The sequence below is a fragment of the Habropoda laboriosa genome, unplaced genomic scaffold (assembly GCF_001263275.1).
Source record: "Habropoda laboriosa isolate 0110345459 unplaced genomic scaffold, ASM126327v1 scaffold86, whole genome shotgun sequence".
In the NCBI taxonomy this organism is placed as follows: Eukaryota; Metazoa; Arthropoda; class Insecta; order Hymenoptera; family Apidae; genus Habropoda; species Habropoda laboriosa.
In genome coordinates, this window is record NW_017100212.1 from 1,343,298 (window position 1) to 1,364,360 (window position 21,063).

At 47.1% G+C, this 21,063-nt stretch overlaps 1 protein-coding gene across 1 annotated transcript in view; it reads right to left on the minus strand.

Annotated features, from left to right (window-relative positions):
- The window catches only part of LOC108570846 (Krueppel-like factor 6), a 359,450-nt gene that overhangs the window by 3,907 nt on the left and 334,480 nt on the right, over positions 1-21,063 (minus strand). Inside the window, exons 2-5 of the mRNA XM_017932767.1 lie at positions 20,368-20,541; positions 19,970-20,215; positions 18,783-18,994; positions 17,096-17,319 (exon numbers count right to left, since the gene is read on the minus strand). Of these exons, the coding sequence (XP_017788256.1) occupies positions 17,096-17,319; positions 18,783-18,994; positions 19,970-20,215; positions 20,368-20,541 (856 nt within the window). The remainder of the gene's footprint in view (positions 1-17,095; positions 17,320-18,782; positions 18,995-19,969; positions 20,216-20,367; positions 20,542-21,063) is intronic.

The following is a 21,063-nucleotide window of genomic DNA, read 5'->3' on the forward strand; positions in this document are numbered from 1 at the left end:
CTGTCGTGCAATTAATATTATAAAAGTAATTTGTGTCTATTCCTAGCTTGGGTATCTCCTGATGCAACATCTCCTGATTAACACAACCACTTTTATCGTCTAGTAACGTACCGCTAGTTAATAAATTTTTCCAAAATTAATCAAGTTACACACTCCCCTGTTTAAGAAAATTGAAATTCTCGCGATTCACTCGAAACGAAAGTTAACGAAGGTAGTGCAGTTCGGTGTATAAAAGCAGCCAGGGCTTCTGCTTATCCTTATCACCAGCGGCATTTTAATAAGCTTTACGAGCAGCGGCGTTCATAACCAGCCGATATTCCGCGACGCAACAATGCACGCGCTACACCATGCTGTGTGTACACAGCGAACCCAGGGGGTTTTATTGTTCCCTACAGGGGCGCGTTCTCGTCCTTAAAATTCCTAAAACCTGCGACGAAGGTGTATAAAATTCTTCCGTGTATAAAATACATCCCGGTTGCCGGATCGACGATAAAGAGCGGGATGGTCTGGCCAGTTCGAAGGCGACATGTGTGCCGCACGACAAGGGACCGGCATTATTAACCCGTAAATAATCTATTCGGTAATATGGAAAGAGGTCTGACGTTGATGAGACCGCGTTACGGGACTGAAAACGCGGCCTCGCCACCTGTGGCGTTTCGCCGTGGCGCTTGACAAACTGTAGGAAGAGAAAAAAAGGGGGAAGGATATCGAAAAGGAGGGCGATGAACCGTTTATGCGAGGGGATATTTCATCGTTTATCGAAGGAATACTCGGAATCGGGGGAAACTGTCTCGAATTTAGAATGTCATTTTCAGTGGATAAAATATCGTCAGAAATGGAGGGAAGCGGAGTGGAAAGGACTTAGAGAGGAGAGAGAGAGAGACTCGGAAGACTCCGAAGCTCGGCTATTAAGGCTTGAAAAACTTCAGGACTTTGTCTTCGTGGATTTAGCGAAGTGCGAGCACTTTCGAGGGCGGCTGCTCGCTCAGATTCAGCTAGCTCTAGGGACTTCGATGATTGTCGTTAAATCTTCCACGGGGAACTGTTTCATCGCTACTTTCTTCTTTCTTTTCTCTTCTTTCCTTTTTTTTTTTTTAGGAAAACTAGCAGAGTCGAAAGTAACTATCCGCTCCAACAAGCTTCCCCGTTCTTTTCTCCCCTCCCTTCTTCATTCGACACGTGTCACGTCTCTAATCAGAACGAAGTGTGCACTGTTCTTTCATAAAAAACAGCGGGGAATAAAGGGGAGCGCAAATGGCGGCCGCGCGAATAAAAGCATAGAAACGGGCGTATAAAACCGCGGTGTAAAACGTTTGACATCTACATCGGTCGACTCTAAACTTAATGAATTAAAAGAAGGAGAGGAAGCGAGCTTAAGCGTAGCCGACGTTCGCGCGATGTCGCGTTTTTATTGTCCCGTGTCTGTTTTCCACGGGCTCGAAAGAAACGCGTAATTTAGACGTAGTAACGTGTCGCTCGTGTTACACGTGACGGTCTTCAAAAAAGAAGAAAATAAACATTCACCCTACAATTGCTAGCTATGTATCTTTTAACATAATTACACAGGAACGTACGAATTCTTCTATTCACTTCCCTTTTACAATATCAAATATGTGAATACATCAAGGAACGTTCCTCCCAAGGTAAAAAAAAAAGTAAAACTTCCTCCTTTTCACCTTACAAGCTGAGGGACCTGCCCTGCGCACACCAACCCCTACTTCATTCAATTCCACGAACACGCTTCGAACGAGCAACTCCCAGAGCACGCAACCCTCGGTCACATCAAACCTACTCAAACACACACACACATACACAGAGAAGACATCCATGAAGCCATTCGTTACGATTTCTTTAATATTCCTCCCCCTTCACGAAGGATCAATTCCTACTAACGAATTCGCGAAGGAGAAACTTCTAGCAGCCGACAGAAGACAGGCCAGAGTTACGAGTGACGTTTACTCGACGGTGAGGCCTTGGAAAAATTTATACCGTGCCTTCCTCGGTCTCGAACTTCCCCCGCCAAGGGATCCGCTCTTTTTCGAACTGAGGTGACGACGACAAATCCAGCCGGAACGTGGCGACGCATAACCAAATCCGATCCCTTCTACTTTCCACCCCGAACCCGCTTCTCGTGTCACACCCTTCTTGGCTGCTTCGACAGAGATAGCCGCGACTCTTTTCCGGGGGAAATACGACGCTCACGTCCTTCTTGCATCCTCGTGTTCGCAGCGGGAGGGGTTGGAAACAGCGCGGACATCAGAGAAATGGCGGGGCGGATGAGCGTCACCTTCTCCACGGTGCACACGGCTAGAAATTGCTTGTGCTCGCTCGCGCCGGTAGAAGGAAATTCCGTGAACGATAGGGATAAACCGTGGTCGGACGGGGAGTGAAGAAGAGTGGAAGGACGAGGAATATATTCGCGAGACTGTCGCGAATACATTACCGGGTTTGGGTTGAGTGGCGGAAGGGAAAATTGGCGAGTGCGCGAGCTCACCGGAAAAGGGTGTGCTTGCACGAAGGAACTTCGTTTCTGTGTCGTCCTATGGTAATTTTCACGTGACTTCTATTCCACTTGCTCTTTGCCTTCCGGAACGGTATCGATGGAAGTCGGGTGTTTCAGGTTTAAATTTAGGTTAGTTTTTGTTTCGCTTTCGGGAAATAGTGGAATAGTGGGTTGGCCTATTGTTCGACGGTGGATACCGGTGAAACTAGGTCGAGGTATAGTTGCTTTTCTAAACGCAGCTTGGGAATATTGATAGAGCAAGAGGTTGAATGGTTCACAGAGGACCATCTGTCTATAGTATACGACTCTTTTCTCGATGCAAGCGTAATGTGCAGCAGCTGCGTACTCGCGGAGATAGAGCAGCTTGGTAAAGCCGTCGAAAAACGAGCTCTCGTAATTCATACCAAGAACTATTCGAACGTTCCCTTGGTGAAATTTTAAACACCAAACATACCTCCCCCTTACATCCGCATAATTTAACGTTCGAACGTCCCGCGATACCGTAATTTTTCAAACGCTCTAGCGGTAGCACTAGCCCACCCCCCATGCGAAACAACGAAACGTCATAATCATAACCCCATTACACTCTCATCGTTATAACCCTCCGGCCGCATCTACACACCCTCCGACTTTATCTCTGCACACCGGTGCACCCCCTCCGTATCTCTATCTATGCACTCTCATTATTAGGACATTAGTCCCTCTCGATCAATAATGTACCTTCCATTCCACCTTTCCCTCTCGAGCCCCATAGAACGAACCCCCGCGTAACCAAGCTCGCCCTGCGCGATCTCAAATCCCCGGTTGCGAGTTACGGCGCAGAAAGGAAGAAAAAAATCAACGGGACCGTTACACGTGCAATTAAACCGACCGAAAAAAAAAACGAGCGGAGAAAAAAATCGGAGGGAAAAAGACACACACACACACACACTCACAGAGGAAAAGAGAAAAGTGAAAACACGAAGAGAGAGAGAGGGAAAAAATCAACGGTGGTTACGTGTCGCGTGCGTGCCTAGGTCCCATCGAAAAGGCGAATTGAATTTCGAGTAACCATGGTGACTGCGTAACGCGGCGAACGACCGCAGCTCTCCTCCACCATCCACCCCCACACGCGTGTGCACACGCGTGTCGAACACCGTCGGGTCAGTCAACTTGGACGCGTGTGCGTGTCCACGGTGGAGACGAGCGCCAGGTGGACACGCGTGGGACACGTCGATGTGTAGGTGCATCATGCATTGCGCATTTTATCGCCGCATAATGGCCTCCCGGCGGTTCGTTACCACCTACGTAATAAAGCCATATTAAACAGGACGGCTTAAAGTGTTAACCTGCTCTACCCCCACCGTCTCCTCCCCCTTCGTTCCACCCTGCCGCGTTCGAGCCCGTAACGAACGTTGCTAAACGACGCGATACAACCGAACCAACCCCCCAACGAACGCGCGATACCTTTGTCTCGTACGAGCATCAACCGCCTGTTTATCTCCTTCGTCGATGTGCGTGCACAGTTCGAGAGATCGGGTAATTTCTTCCTGGCTGTAAGAGGGCGAGGGGCGGCTCGGCCATTGTTCGACGATAATCGGGGTAGAAGTTACCCTTGGCGAGTTGTTTGTTACGCGGGATGATATCAGGGGAAGTGGGATTAAGGCTCGGCGAAGTCGGAAGATCTCCTTTTCCTTGGAAATGTCGGGTTGAATGAAAATTTGATATACCGGGTGTGCTAATTGTTCGCGATCGAACTTTGTCGGTGTGAGAAGAAAATGTTGTGTGAACGTGGGTCGTTTGAGGCTTCGTTGAGAAATTATAGCGGAAGTACGAAATAGTGAGGGAATGGTAACGAAATTTCGATTGCTATGAGAAATGGCAGCTGGTATAATAGAAGTTACATTCTACACCTTCGAGGACCTTAGAAATTAACCACGGCACGCATAAATGACTAAATTTTCGAAAAAAACTGGAACACCCTTGGTCACTTACTCCGGGCACACCCTGTACATAAGGAAAAGACACTTATCGCTATAACTTTCGAACAAAGCGTCAAACAGCATATGTTTACATGACACTTTTTCCTTATTCACACCCGTAGAACATACTCACAAAGTTAGGACACCCTGTGTATACTTTGAAACATTTTTTATCAGTACCACCGGCGCGAACAAAAGCTGCAGTGACGCAGCCCACCCGTACGGGAACAAATTCTCGTTCCATGGCCTGACTTCGTTTTATGCACATTCTCCATAAATTCCCAGCACATTCCGGCCAGACCAGAGAGCCGGTCCAAATGGACAGAGAAAAAGAGAGAGAGAGAGAGAGAGAAGGAAGGACAGTCTAGGCACAGGGGAAAGGCTAGAAGTGGCTGGTTTCACGTAGTCCTCGAGGACGTTCGTCCTGTTCGGCGTACGAACGATTTTTCTACGTCCTTCCCTCCATCTGACGTTCCACCTCGAAGTCTGAGTGGGTCGGTATTGCGTCGATATGTCAGTCCGTCGCTGGCAATGTGTGTTCGTCGTCTTTGCATTTTATTAAGTCCGTCGTCGGCGACGATGTATAGGCTACCTTCTGTCATGTCGCCGAGGGATAGGACAACCGGAATTTATGGCCAAGGATTCCATCCCCCTTGCCCCCTCTCTCAATCTCTCTCTACCTCTTTCTACGTGTCCCTACTCTCTTTTACATCCGAACACGTTCCGCGCGAGAAACGTTTCGACGAGAGAAACGCGTCTAATACCGAAGGGCGTTCCGCAGATCCGCGTGACAGATCGGAGGGAAACTTCTCTCTCTCTCTCTCTCTCTCTCTATTTCGTTTGTACGTGTGTGTGTGCAGCAGTGAAAGATTTCGAGAACCCGTCAGTACGAGGGAAGTAAAATTTTTTACAGTTTCGACGTGCAAGAGATTCTGTCTGGCCAACGGATATTCCGTTGGTCGAGCAGCGACGTTCAGGCGGAGAGGATCGATCAGAAATCTGGAAATAACTTTATGCATGTTCCTCCTGTACGATGGAAATTTTCCCGGACAACTTTGTACGTGTATGTAAATGTACGAAGGCGGGTGTTGGTAGAAAATTTGAGAATTTTTTCGTTTCAATTGTATTTTATACTTTTCTCTTCTTCTTCTTTTTTTTTGCTACTTTATTCTTCGAGATTCTTTCCGGTGAATCGGAATTGTGAGAGAAGATTCGATTGCAGCCGCTGGTAGGTAAGTGCAGCTCGTGAAGTGAAATTTCGCTGTGCTTCTTTGAACAGCGGTATCGCGTGCACAGTCGAAGCAGAGCTTTCGCGAAACGATTTTTACGTTACGTTCTTGCAGAGGGGTAGAAACGACGGTTTTCCTACCGCTGCCACGTCGACAGAAAATGTCGAACAGTGTCGCGTTGAATCGAGTGAACTCGATACACAACGAGTCTGTTTCTTTCTCTCTCTCTCTGAAATTAGGTATCGATAGAACACGTAAAGAGAAGACGTGAGACTTTTTAATTAATTTCGATCTCTAGGCTGTCCATTGAAATTCCGCGAATTTTTTTCTCTCTGTCGGCTTAGCGCAACTGGAAGAAAAATATTCTGTAATTCGGTTTTTCGTTTTTTCTAAAGAGAGAATCAAGAATGAACTTTAATTTCCTTTGCGAGGCGAAGCATTTCAATTTCCAACGAAGCAAGATCGGGAAACTGGCGTTCGAAAAATCTCGGCCGGTGTTCCACTCGCGCGGAAGTCACGGAAGAAACGGCTGAGTGCTGGATTTCTCTTGATTTTCTTTCGAGAAATATCGCGGACTGTAAAAGCGGTAACAGCTTTTTTCCTGCGAAGAATTGCACGTTCCACAAAAGCGCGGACATGATTTTCTACAGCTGCGAGCGTTTAACCCCTGTAGCCGTATTAATGCGAAGAAAGGATCGCGAGAATTACCCGGAGAGGTCCGCGTGGACTGTCTCATTAAATTTAACTTCTTCGCCAGATTGTTCGCGACGAAAATTCGAAAAAGAAAGTGCGAAGACCGGTTGATCGTTGCGCGGGAAGGAAGACAGAGGAGTCGTAAAAAAAGAGAGAGAGAGGAGGAATCCCAGCAAAATATTATGTACCGCGCGAAAATTTCCAGTCGGCGTAACAAAGGGAGAAACTTTGGGAACCACAAAAGAAGAGATTCTACATTGTTCCACGAGGGCCATTGTGGCCGAACAACCCTTTTATATCCCCGTATTTTGCTCGTTTTTAAGAGACACCAGCCTGTGTCACGCGTTACAATTTTACAACCACCCCGAGTTTCCATTCCGGAGAATCTCTGCGATCAAAATTTTTCCATCGCGAGTCCAATCGAGCAACGATTCCAACGGATTAATAAAACGTCGAGATATTAGAGTGCGTTTCAACGTAATTCATCACGTACGGGCTATCTTGCAAGTCTCCGCGTGACAGGTCGTCTGGTAACGGTGTCGAATTTACGTTCTTTCCAACGAAAACGGAGGGCTCGAAAGGGACGACGTTTTATATATTTTTTCCCTGCCGTACTCCGTTTGAGAAACGACGTTGTTAAACCCCACCCCTAATAGGGACGGATCGGGAGAAATTTTACAAGGGGACAAATTTTCCAGCGAGTTCGTATACTGAAACGGGACGGAGGACGAATAGAAATGAAATATGAAAGGGGGATTTCACGTAAAGAAATATCGCACGCTCGAAAGAGGAGCGTACGAGATGTTTGTTTCGAGGAAAGGTCGCGACGTTTACGTTTGGAAACGGAAATGTTTCCACGGGTATAAAACGTCTCTAGCTTTCGGTGGGCGTGACGAAAGAGAAACTAGAGAAAATCACCGGGGTTCGAGGGAAAGCCGAAGAATTACTTCCTCGAAGGAACTTTTTACAGAGAAACATCGTTATACACCGAGTGTAAGTACTCGCTGCTTCGTCAGATGGATTAATTTTGTAATATCGTCAAAGGACAGAGAATTACTCGGAAGATGATTCACATTTGAAATGGCAGAAAACGCTCTTAAACAGGGATTTAATCTGTGACAGACGCGACGCGTCTGAGCGCAGCTGGGATATTCTACTTGAACCGTAAGAACGCTGGTAAGAAGCTGTACGGGGAAGTCTTATGCGCCGATTTTTATGAAACCTGGTAAATGGATGCGGAAGTGGTGTGTATCTGCTCCATTTTTAATTTGAATCCCTCCTCAAATCTTCTTTTAAGAGATATTTTTCTTTTCAAGAGAGAAAATGGTGGTATCTCTTGTGGCTGACCATAGCTGATCTACTCTACTGTCTGCAATCACTTCGAAGAAAGTGTATAGCATTGGACTCTCGGTTTCGACGACAAAATGAGATTTTTACGCATTAATACGGTTCATTCTAGCTGCTGCATGGGTAGAAACAAAAGAAATCTAGCGATATTTAGAGAGGTGAGTTCGCCTAGGGAAACAGCCAATGCTGTATCAGACAGGACGTTTAGAAATTAGACTTTCTCTATTTTAGAATCTCAGAAACCCTTCTCCCTTAGACCTGCACTCGTGAATTATATAAAATTACATACGTTCATTGAAAACATTTTTCTTTAAAAAAAAAATACAAATATTAATCACCACCCTTCCACCTCTCCTCGAAAATTTCTTCCACCAATCAATTCTCCACAGAATACAGAACCTAGAGTTCCTCTACGTGGGTTCGTTGAAAGTATTTTCTTCAAAAGAAATACCAAAGATCAATCCTCCACAGAACACACAGCCTAGACTTCCTATATACTAAAACCCCAGAAATCCTTCTCCCTTAAACTTACTCTCGCGAATCACTCGAAATTACGTGCACTCGCAGAAAATATCTTTCTCCAAGAAAACACCAAAGATTAATCATCACTTCCAGCTCTCATCGAAAACTTCCTCTACCGATCAATCCTCCGCAGAATACCAGAAAAAAAAAAGAAGAAATCTGCCCGGTAAAACATGCGATAAAACTTGGTAACATCGAAGAACAGGCAGTAACGGAAAGTTGAAGCGAGCCCGATCGTCGAAGATCGATGACAGGCCGCGCTCGGTTTCCCCGCGTTCGTGTGCGCCACGCACACGGTTCTCAGCTACTTGTTCCCGTCTCGGCGGTATCGACTACGGTTAGAGATAGCACGTTCCTCGTGTTGTGAACTGCGGTTTCGCTGTCAACTGTAGCGAGAACTTTGACGACGTTTCCAATTGTTTGCGGTGCCAGGGTCCCGCGTTAGATCGAGCCAGCGTGGAGGGGAGCGTATAGCTGCCTCGAACTTCGCCGCGTGTTTCGAACGTGTTTCGAACAGTGCCCAGAGGTGCGAATCAATATGTACGTACACGCGGATTCGACGCGTGTGTGTACGCACACGCGTGCCACACAGAGGCTGTCGAGGATGAGGTGTATAAGGAACGATCCAGACAGTTGAACAAACTTCCTCTGTAAATAATATAAGGGGGTTCGACGAGATGATTCCGCGGAATAATGCACGGGGTCGTTGATAGGAGTTTTAAGTATTCACCCAATTGACTTGATTACGCAGGGAATACCGCGTATAAGAGGATGCTCGAATAATCGAGCGGTGAATTAATCAGCGACGTTTAGAAATTGATGCACGACAAAAGCCTCAGGTTTAAGAGTTTCCAGCCACTTTGCTAACCCGGTTGCGTCTACGCGAGAGGAAGTTAGACAGCTTAGCGCTAAACACTTAGACAAGAGGCTGTAGAAGTTGTCTACAGTCTTAGCCTCGATCAAAACCGCCGCCACCTCCCCCGCTCTCATACTTCGGGTAAAACACACAGGTTAATTCGAGTTAAATCACACTTTATGCAGTATTCAGACGGGACTCGAGATTCGACAGCTGCTAATTAGTTCGAGCAAACTGCGAGCTCGTCGTACGTCGCGAGAGCGAAACCACCCTTCTCGGTAGATCGACGGCTGAGAAATAGCGTTTATCGCAGCGAACGTCGCGACATTTCTTCGAACGGAACAAACGGTCACGGACGGCGAGGAAAACAGAGAGAAGGGAAGATCGATCGCGGGGCAATTGGGAAAACATACGAGAGGCGAGATTCGAGGCTGCGGTCGAGACGTAAGAATAGACGCGTTCAATCGCGCGGATGCGTTTCGCCCGAAGGCAAGGGGAGGAAACCAGTCGGCTGAGCTCGGTTTCTTCGGTCATTATTTACGAATCGCGGTGCAACGCGGACGGAAACTGGCTGAAACCGTGCAGGATCGATGCGCCGAGATATTTTCGATTATCCTCGCGAGCTTTCCACGAAGATTTACTCTGAATCCCCGGGAAAAAAGCAACGCTGAATGGACGTGACTTGATGAAAATTCGAAAATTCCGCGTTAAGGTGGGAGTGTTTGAAATTCTTACGGTGTGTTTCACAGTCCCGGCAGCGGCGCGCGTTTCAACGCCGACATTTCATTGGGAAACATTCAAAAAACCCTAATTCCCTCCGCTTCAAGTTTAATTTCGCGCAACCACAGACGGAAACAGCCCGCGGTACGGGTTCACGTCGATTAAATTCCACACTCAGAATCCCTTCAAACGAGCGAGGACGGGGAGGGGGAGGGAGAACGAGCACAGCGAGCCCGGGAAACGCCTGGAGAACTTGATTTCCAAATCCCAGCACCGATAACGCAATAACTTCTCCCGCGTTGTTTGCTCGGCTGCGTACTCCCCGCGGGTTCGATAAATTATCAGTGTGTTCTCCTTACTTTTCGCGCGCCACCGCGGGGAACAATGCGCGTCGCTGTCACCGTCGCCGTCGACGCGAAATTTGAAAGGTTTCAATGCGTCGACCGCCGTTGAATGCAAAGGGGAAACGCTCTGGTAATGCTCACAACGGGCCTCTTCCGAATGGCGCGGACGCGTCGCGATAAATAATTTCCCGTGGCCTGTGTATCGGTCACCTTTTATTCCTCTCGCCTTCGTTTGATTTAAACCCACGGAAATACCATTCGTTGCTCAGGTACGCGCTTGTTCCGCGCTGAATTATCACGCTACGGCTGACCTACTTCCGGTCTTCGCGCTCCTTTCAGCGTTCGGCTCGCGATTCAACGGAAGAAACGCGGCAAGAAGTTGCAATTAAAGGCTCGATAATCGAACTGATTGGTGTTGCTCTCGGAGAGACGTCGACGGAAGTGTGAACAGAAGGGAATTTAAGTGGTGAAAAGTAATTCGTTCGTTATTGTTGAAATTGCCGGGGGTTTTTCGGTAAGACAATTAGAAGTTTTATCGAGGAACGATAAATGTTTGATCGTCTTTCATTTTACGTTAGTTTCTTTGTACTAGGCGGAACGGAGGAGCAGTTCCTTTCGATCGATGCCGGACAAATCCACGGAATAACGAACCTGTCGTTCCTTAATTTTCCAAATATATTGACATTCCATCAGCGAGCACTAAGGGGGAACGATTGCGAAAAGTTTCCAGCGAAACGATTGGACTCCGTGGAGGGATCAAAGTCCTGTCCACAGTCCGGGACGCGAGAACAATGGTGTTTGGAATGGAATTCCGGAACAGAAAGTCCCTGTAATTGGAAATCTCTCTCTTTTTCCCTCCTCCTCCTCCTTCTTCTTCTTCTTCTTCTTCTTCCGCGCCGTCCAGGTTTCCTCTGTGCACGTATAGTCACCGGGAAACTGTTGGACCATCGGATCGATAGCTGCTTGATTCCTACGAGGAAATCGTACATACATAGAAGGGCTTTGGCCGGCGCAAAAACGAAGAAATCACTGAAACGCGACGGGCAAAGTGGATAAACAAGGAAGAAAATCCTGTTTCCACGAAAATGTTTAACGCTCTTCTTCCGGCGATATTTTCTTTCGGTACGTGGTCTGTTTTACGTGTCTTCGAAAAATCCATCTCGGTCTATACTACTACTCTCTCAAATGAATAAAAGAAAAACCTTAACACCAGTTTCCTTCTCTATCCTCAAAAGCAGTTGAAACGTTTCACCGCGATGAAATCGGATTCTGAGAAACTGCTTCGCAGCCTTATACTATAACACCGTTGGTTGATCTCATCAGCGTGGCTACGCTGTTTAGAGTTAACATCTTATCGGTTCGTTAGAAGGGAATTAGCGGGGGCCGAGTGACGATGGCTTTGACTGTTAAATCGTCTAATCGGATCGATTCGTCGTTAAGACTAGAGAAGGAGGAGAGAGAGAGTGAGGATGAGAGGGTCTCGAGACACGACGAGAGAAAGAGAGAAGCAACGAGAGGGACTCCAAGGCGAGCTGGGTCAGGGATGAACGACCTCCCGCTGGTCCGGCGGATATCTACATGCCGAAAGATCCTCGGAAAGGAAAGTTCGTCGATGGAATTCGTAACGAGCCTTCATGTTGACTCGGCCACACGATCGCACGGACTCACAGTGATTCGACGATTCGCCTCGTTTCGGGTTTCGGTCCTCGCGAACCTTCCTTCCAAGCCGGCAGTAATTAGATTCGCCGACCGAGATCAAAGTATACCGGTATTTCCATCTCTGGAAGAAAGTTCCGCGGACTTTTCTCTGCCTGCCTGCTCGCTCCTACCTCCGGCCAACTTTTTCGTCTTTGCACTGTCCTCTCTTTCTTTCTCCGTCTGTCTGGTCCCGTCTCGGGCGAATTCGTTGGAATCCTGCTGTGGAGGGTTGGTATGCGTACGCGTTCCTTCAAAAGGAATCTCACGGTGAATCTTGACGACGGAATTTTATTAGAAAAATCGACGGATAAAGTGGGGAGGAGAAAAAAGTGTCTACAACGAACTTCCCGGGAAATGTGAACGAGAAGGGTTAAAACACGAGAGAGAGAGTGTACGCGTTCGAAAATTCGTTTAACCGTGAAAGGAAACAATATCGGGATTGGGTTAAGCGAAACTCTGCGAACGTCGAACCGTTACACGAGTACCAACCGGCGTACGATTAACCAGAAAAAGGGGTGGGTGGGCAGCGCCACGCGTGCAACGGTGTCCTTTTCACCCGTTTCCAACCACCGCCAGCATTTTCAACGAAATAAACGTTCGACCGAGCCACGATACGTGACGCAGAGACATCATCGCCGTCGTCGTCGTCGTCTGGTGCGGTGGCTGGTTCTGGCTGGGACGCAGAGGGGATCCTTGCGTCAGGACGAATTCATAACAGAGTCATAATTGCGGGACGGGGCCCGCAGTATGCATAATCCCGTAGTTAGCAGTTCTGCTTAACGATCCGCGAGAAGCAATCCCGACGTACCTGCCACGCTGCAGGATGAAGGCGTCCCGGCCAACCTCTCTCTTATTGCCTACCCTTCCTTCTCCACCTCACCTCTCTCCGAGTTTTGCCACCCTTTCTTTCCCCCCTGCTCCACGTTCTTTCACCTATCCACACCTCTCTCTCTCGCCACCTCACTCGTTAGTCCTTTGCATTTCTCTCCTTGCCGTTCTGCCTCCTATTTTTCTTCCGCTTTCTTGCTCTCGCGTACTGGGTGGCTCGAACCGAGGGAATCTTGTAATTTGCGAAGGTGTCTGTGTTCATTTTGACGGAGAGAGGATAATCGTGTGAGCTTTGATGTTCATTTTTAATGTGATCTGTGGACGATTTAGATTTAGAGAAAATTGCAGAATCTAGAAAGTTTAGCGAAGGATAGAGAGATTTTGAAATTCTCGAATGCCATTTTCGGACCACCCTGTACACCTATGAAACACACGCCTCTCCCCCGTCTCGCCTCCTTTTCTTCCTGTTCCTCTGTAATTCTCCACTCGCGTCCCGGTTCCCCTCGCGCCGCCTCGTCCGCCGTAATACAGAGACTGAAATTACACATCTGTGCGCTTTCCTGTAGGCACCGTCACGGGGGGAACGTGTATGGATGCAGATGAGCACACGCGCGGATAGGTAAATAAACGCATAGGAAGGCGAACGCGAGCGCACGTGTACCTACTCACGTGAGCAAATATATGTGGACACGTATACACGTTTAATCACCTGTACGCACGATATTACGGGGACGTGTATACGCGCGAGGTGAAACGAAGCGCTGCGCCCGATGTAATGATAGAACGGATTTCCAGATAAATTTATGAAAGAGCCGATGCACGGAAATACGTCGGGTAGTTAAATATTTGACGGGTCACGTCACACACCGCCGATGGATTTATGCACGTCGAATCGAACACGTCCAACTGCGACCTCCATTTTGTTTTCAAGCTTGTGGAAAATTGGACGTTGCTCGGACAACGATTCTGCTGTATTTCCAATTACTTTGCGATCGAATGGTAATGATAAGAAATTCATTAGAGAGGTAGTTTCACTTGCGAGCGGGGGAATTATTTTTAATCCAAGTGGCGGGAATTTTGTGTGCATTCAAATTTTATATAGATTTCGGACGTTCAATCTTCTTTTTCTATTGAAATTCAGAAGTATCAACTGACTTCTTATGATATCTAATACCTTTTGTCAGTCTCTTGACTTCTTTGACAACTCTGCACAATTTTAGACAAATCCGTCATCCACGTTTTACACCGGCAATGTTTATCGATCTCTGTATATTTGTTAAATGAAACTCTCTGCACGTTACATTGTGTCAACAGACTTTCGACATTTTTGACAACTCTGCACATTTTAGAAAATCCATTAGCCGCATTTTGAGCCAATAGTGCTCGTGAAATCGATAATGTTCAAACAAATTGAAATAAAAAATGAATTCACGAATGAGACACCCTGTATGTCACTCTACGAGTTAAGAATTATAATGCAAGTAGAATGCAGACAAAACTGGTCAGACCCCGAAAAATTCTATCAAAATCGACGAAAAAGGGACGAACATCAGAAACAATCTCGTTGCACAATTTCCAAATGTTCAACGACCGAATCGACGACCGAAAGTGTGCTTAACGAGGGGATTGACGTGAACCCTCCCTGCAACCCGTACACTTCCGTTATCGCGTAGACGCGGCGAAATGGTTTCGCGCGATTGTACACGAGTCACGAACACCAGGCGTAATTTGGTGATCGTTGGTCGCGCGCGGGTAATTACGCGCGAGTACGCGCGAACACACACCGGCTCACGGCGAAGGGGGTGTTCGAGGCGTGACGCGACAAAAACCGTGGATAAAGAGGGAGAGAAGGGAAGAAGAGGGTTGCGCGAGCCGAAGCGAAAGAGGAAGAGAGTCCTCGTTAATTACAGTCCTCCGCCGTCACCTGCTGCCGCAACCAACCGCGAAGAGCCGCGGGACGAGGCGGAGAGGAACGGTGACCGCATGGTAATAACGTGTTCGGCCAGTTCCTCGCTCGAAGCGACGCAGCTTACGGAAGTGACGAGGACGCTCGAGAGATTACCCGTGTCTGACTGTTCGGATCGTTTTCTCGCGACGATCGTTAACTTGCAACTTTTCTTTTCCCTTTGAATATTCATCGTGAAGGAGAGGCCGGAGGTGTGTGAAAGAAAATCAGCCAAGGATACCTGTAATTTTGGAACAACTACGGTTTCAGTCGTACCACTTGTTAACCATTTCTCAGATTTCGTTTCAGTTTGTTCGATGTGCGAAGTTTTGGCTTCAGATATAAACGATCAACTATTTTCGATATATTAGCAGTGTTCGGGAGAATTGTCTCCCAGTCTTAAAACATTAAATCAGAAAGGCTGTCGTTCTCTATTTTCTTATCACCATGCTGAGATCCACAGGTCCATCTTTGTAAAAGCTGAATAGCTCACTTAGTAGTGATGATGTCTTCCTGACATTTCAAGAATTCACGTACAAAAGTCCCGTATTAAAAATTGCCTGCATTTGTTCATCTACTCCCGTCTCCTACACCAACCATGACCATTCTCACTCTCTAGAACAACCGTTGCTTGAAGAGCAACTTAACCAGCAGAAACATTTGTTAAGGCGTAAAACTAATTATAAGTAAAAACCATTGTGCATATTTCACCTTCTTTGAATGTATAGTGACGATTGCCCCTTTTGTAGTAGGATTAAGAATTTTACCTCGGCCGTGTTAATTTTCATTTACCTTGGCCGAGTCAGGGCAACTAATAAAATATTACCTGCTACGGTTAAGGCATGGGGAAAATCCGACACATGCCACTCGAAGGTACTTGCAGTACCTGAGGGTCACGGCGGCTTCCCCTACCAAATTAAAACCACCAATCAGACATCGTCATTCCCATTTTCACATGTCCGCATTTATTATTTAAGCACGAATTCCTCCAAAGGACGACAGATTCTAAAAAACTATCAGCTATTCAACACAGAAATTATTATCACCAGTCTAACGCGTTTTTTCTAATTCAACAGTTGTAGAATAAATTTAAAGTTTAAGTGTTATGTATACTCGTGACATCATTCTTTCACCACCTTCCAGTATCCAATTTCAACAAATATTCAATCGTCATTAACGTTGACGTTTGAAGTGAGCATACACGAAAGACTCTCTTTCACACTACAAATTGTTAAATTGCTCAAGCCTAGACAACATTATTTCTCAACGTCAGACTAAATACACATCAGCTAAAAAATCTACACACACATTAATAACCCAAACCAGATCACTTTTCTCAAATTCTTAAAGAAATACCCTGAGAATTGCCGACCATAACGCAACTATTCCCTCGCCCATTTATTTACAAAGCCATCCTCGACGATTCAACTGGTTAGGTGGTCTCTATTATAGAGAAGACTAGATCGAAAAGAGATTAACCGAACATGCTCGCCGCGCGGCTAAATATCCCATTACATTCTCATCAGGAGATAAGCGAAACTTAAGTTGTCGAGCGGTGGTGGGCAAAGAACGACTGTCCCTTCTATCGATCGAAGAAAACACACGTAGCAGAGAGAGAGAGAGTGGTTCGACGCCATTAAACATGCATCATCCGGTTTCGCGCACGTGGGCCTCGCATTCATCCACCGTTCGAGTACACTCGGCGGGGTCGCTGTACAAGTCGAACAGGCTCCCTTAATTCAGCCTCGTAATTAATTATGCATTGTTATTCGCCGCGGTGGCAATGGGGGGGAACCGCGTGGCGGAATTTGTCCCCGTAGTTGCACGCGGTATACGTCCGTTTCGCCCTGGATAATCGCGTGACTAACGATTAACTGAATCGCGAAGAAAGGGGGCGCGGGAGCGGTGTCGCGTGAAGCTCGCGGCGAAATTATCGGACTTGAACGTGGAACGATACCGTTGAAGGAGACAGACGCCAACCGTAACGTGTATTAATGGCCGGAGGTTGGCGTGTTCGATAATTCGTACACGAGTTACCTTAATTGCGGAAAAGAGTGATGAATGTTCGCGGTACGTCTGTGGACGTCAGTTCCGCCGCCAGTCATGTCAGATCCATAGAAATCGTCTTCGTAGTTCCGCGCAATGGGAATGTGACTTTTCTCAATGGCTAATAGGCAAGCAACGATAGGAATAGAAGAAGAAAAAAATGGGAACGAAGGTAAACGTTGAAGAAACTCTCCGGGGAATGTTAATCGAAGTATGTAGAGTCAGACAGTTGGTTTTCTAACGCTCGGCTATGCTCTCGACCCCATCGATCGTCTCTCAGTTCCCGTCCGAAACTTTTTGCCCCATTAAATTCTCCCTTGAACTCTCTAATCGCTGGCTAATCGAGCGCCTAGCGCAACCGGTATACGGCGCGATGGAGGAACAGTTACGATAGGCCACTCACCCGTATGCGTCCTCTGATGTGCCTTCAGATGCGAACTCTTCGTGTAGACTTTCTTGCAACCCGGAAATTGGCATTTGTGTATCCTGCGCTTCGTGTCAGGCGGACTGTGCTCGTGGCTCCTCGCGTGGTGCCTGTTGGCCACGGTGCTCGCGGCTGCAGTTGTCCCTGCGTGTGCGTGTTGCGTGCTCGCCACCGCGGGGTAGCCATTTGTGACGGAGATCAGTCTGAAAGGAGGAAGGAATTTTATGCGTTTGTGTCTCCATTCCTAATTAATCGCGCGATCCTTCCTTCGTGATTGCCGCGTGCATTCGTATCGTTATCCTTCGCAGAATATATTCGAAAGCGTGTACACCTTTGCGATAAGAAGGTCAGAAGGCTCGGTTTAAGGTTATGCTTTTATAATGCCACATTTTCGCCGATATTGGCAATGAAATTACGATCTTCAGGTGACCTTACGAAGTGAAAAATAATGTGGATGACTTTGGGAGATATTTTTTTTATAACAACGTAAATTCCTTTTAGTCAATTTAAACGTCTTCTCCTTTGGAGAAGATTGATATTGACAATGTGAGTAACCGTGGAAGATACGATTTGCATGCCGTCAAAGTCTATGAAAAGTAAATACCGGGTACGCCAAGGCACGCCTCTTCATTTTCTTTCCGTGCAGTTTTACGATGCGCTCCCGATGCATCAAGACGAACGCATAAATTTGGACAAAATAGAGGAAGCTACCGGCAGCAACGTGGAAATTGAATTCCTGCTCGTTAATCATTCGACCAATCGTTCCTCTGCTATCGATCTTCCGAACAGGAGTTCTCTATTCCTTTCCGTATTTCGTCGCGTAAAATCCGTTTAATTATTTCCAAACTAGATTACACGCCGATTTACATCGAGCAGCGTGTATAGGGTTAATCGAACGACAGTTGCTTTCGCGTGTTTACGACTGGACTGTGAACGGCATGAAAAAGGGAAGGATACTGATTTGTCTCCGGCAGAGTCACGCAACTCCACGATCTGCTTGCAATTAGAGAAACTAACGTTCGAGGAAAGAATGCCTAGAACCTAACCTTGATGAAATTACAGCTATTTGCAACCTTCCAGACCTGTTTCAGGTGGAATCCTTACAATTTCTCCAAGTCGATAAAGTACGAAACTTTTCACTAGCTTAACCTAATTTACTTGACACTAACCGTGCCAGAATTTTATGTAAATAAAGATCGTATCTTTTTGGAGATCAATACAGAGGTGATTGTCAATTTTAGATTGTCAAGATTAGCAAAAGCATTTAATTCGAATAAACGGTAATATCTGTCAAATTTTCATTTAATGCATCACACAGCCTATTAGATATCATACTGCGATGTGTTTTGTTAAAATTCAAATTTCATTTCGGCGCTGTGGACGAGTTACGCAGAATTGGTCCGGCATTCAACGTTTAACCCTTTCACTACTATTGGCGCCTACACCTTAATTTAACAAACCGAATTTCAAAACGCCACGGTGAAAATAACAAATTTCACAGCCGTGGTTAAAAATTTCCCTCCAGTCACCCACGTTAAGTAGCGAAAGGATCAATATAGAAAACAACGCAGAAGACAGCCTTTAGCAGCGAAATTCAAAAACCAGGCGTGGCACGGTCAGCGTTGACGCCAGCCTAATTCTTCGAAAGGCGTTAAAGGGGACTCACCTTGCGACACCCTGCGCGTTGCTGGTGGTAACCCTGACGATGGCACTCCTGCCGCCCGTCCCATGAAGGTTGAGGTTCTGCACGTCGAGCATCGTACTCCCGCTCGACGAGTGACTGGAGTTGGAATGACCTTGACCCGAGCCTGGGCTCGACGGTGGTGTCAGGATTTGACCTTCGCTTTCGCAGCCGCTGTCCTCCTCCTCCTCGATTTCCTGGTGCCGGTAACGTAATTCATTACGCAACGGGATTACGATAACGGGGCCTCTGATTAAAGTGCAAGCAACTGGTTAAAACGGTATCGAACATCGATACCGGTACCGCGGCCCCACGTGAATCGATCAATGCCAAATGACCCTGTAAACGGATTACACACAGCCACGCGTATCGTAAACTCGTGTGTGCGTGTGTGTGTCCGTTACATGGAAATGCAGAGAGTGCACGCGTAACCGATGGAAAATGGGAAGAATCGTTATTTGTATAACAGGCGGCGTTTGACGGTAATTGAAATTTGACGGGCATTGTACGCGCGATACACGTCGAAATAGTGGGTGTCGCGATTGAACCGTAAACGCAGGTGTTCTTGTCGCGACACCCGTTCCACCGTCGCGGTAATTAATTTCGTTTAATCGCTACTTTCGCGCAGAACTAATCGCCCGACTCGAGCTCTCGGCTCTCGTCAGTCGAAACTCGTTAGGAGATGAGATAGGAGAAACTGGGATGGATAAGGAGGTGGTGCAGCACCTGGGAAGAGATACCGGGGACGAGCCGTAAATTCAGCTGGGAGTCGAGTGTAAAATTAGAAAGTAGAATGTAGATCTAGAGTACTAGGAGCTTGTACGCTCTCGTCTAGCAAAGTTCAAGGAATAGAGAGTATCTCAGATTCGACGAAATCTACGTAAAAATCCTAATTCTGAGGTATTACACGTCTCGTATATATTTTTCTGACTATTTCTCTCCATTTTTCTTTCTCTCCTTTCTTTCCCCTTTTTCTTTCTTTAAGTCTCTTCTTCCAGATACCGATACTTGAACCCTGCTCATGTTCAACATCCCACCGAATTTACGACTCCGTCTCGTATATCCCTTCCACCCACTATACCAATAGAAAGAGAAGAAACAGATATGCATTATATCCCAGGCAGAAAATTCGGAGGAGAAGCGTCTCATGCAAAATAACGAGTGGGACGCACCTCGTGCTCCTCGTCCTCTTCGAGGTCCTCGCTTGGCTCTTTCTTGAGAATGAACGCCGTGCACGAGACGGAGGGCGAGCTGTCCCAGGACAACGCCGAACACGCCGAACTCGACGACGACATCGACAAGGAATCGAGGTGTCGGTCCAGGAGATCCCTATCGCGGCCATTGTGGTTGTGATCGCCGGGACTGAACTTAATATCGTCCAGACAGAGCGTTTCCCTGTCTTCCGACGACGTCGTCACCTGCGTAGCGCGATCACCGAGGGACAAAAAAAAGAGAAACAAACGACGTTGACACGTTGCTTCAGACTCGATCAGAGTAGGTGGGTCACGAATACGGGGAGATCCCAATGGATCAGAGTATATCTTTCGCGAATTGGTCAAAGGTTACTCACCTCCATTTTGATTGGCGATTCGAATTGTGCGTTGGCGGTGCCAGTGGACGCTGTCCACGAGATAGGAGGCGCCCTGAAGAGGTTCCAAGGTGCTGTGTCTAACTCTGTGGGCAACTTTTTGTACGACTGCAGCTTCGGCTCGTCCTTCAGGTACCTCTCCATCTCGTAGCATGTCTGAAATGGAAAAAAACAGAATTGTCGGTCACTTCGAAATGTTCCACATTATTCCGAGGTGCAATTTTTCTCCAAACGTTTCCATAAAAATCATTGGAGAAGTGTTACTCGCTAACAAGGGTAGTTAAAATACTTCTATCATTGTCTTTTTAAACCTTGCGAAATTTGTAACTTCTGCCAACATCCCCTACAAACTCGCACAGTCTGAAAAAGTTTCTCCACCAGCCATCAACGAGTTCATCGAAAACGTAGCCCAAAGAGGCACGCAACGGCAGAAGTGCAGCGGCAAGGCGAAATCGCGGAAGACGCGAGGCGAACTATCTTTCGAACGCGTCGGCGTATCGGAAAGTCTGGTAGGAAAGCTTTCGATCCGGTCGCGGGGCAGACACCTGCGGCGACGAGAACTTCTCGAGACAGCGGCGAAATTATCAGCAGCAGCCAAGCGAGCGTGTACGCGAAAACACGGCGGCAGCGTCGTCGACACAGCTACTCGCGCGAGTTACCGAACTTCCTGCCCTCTTC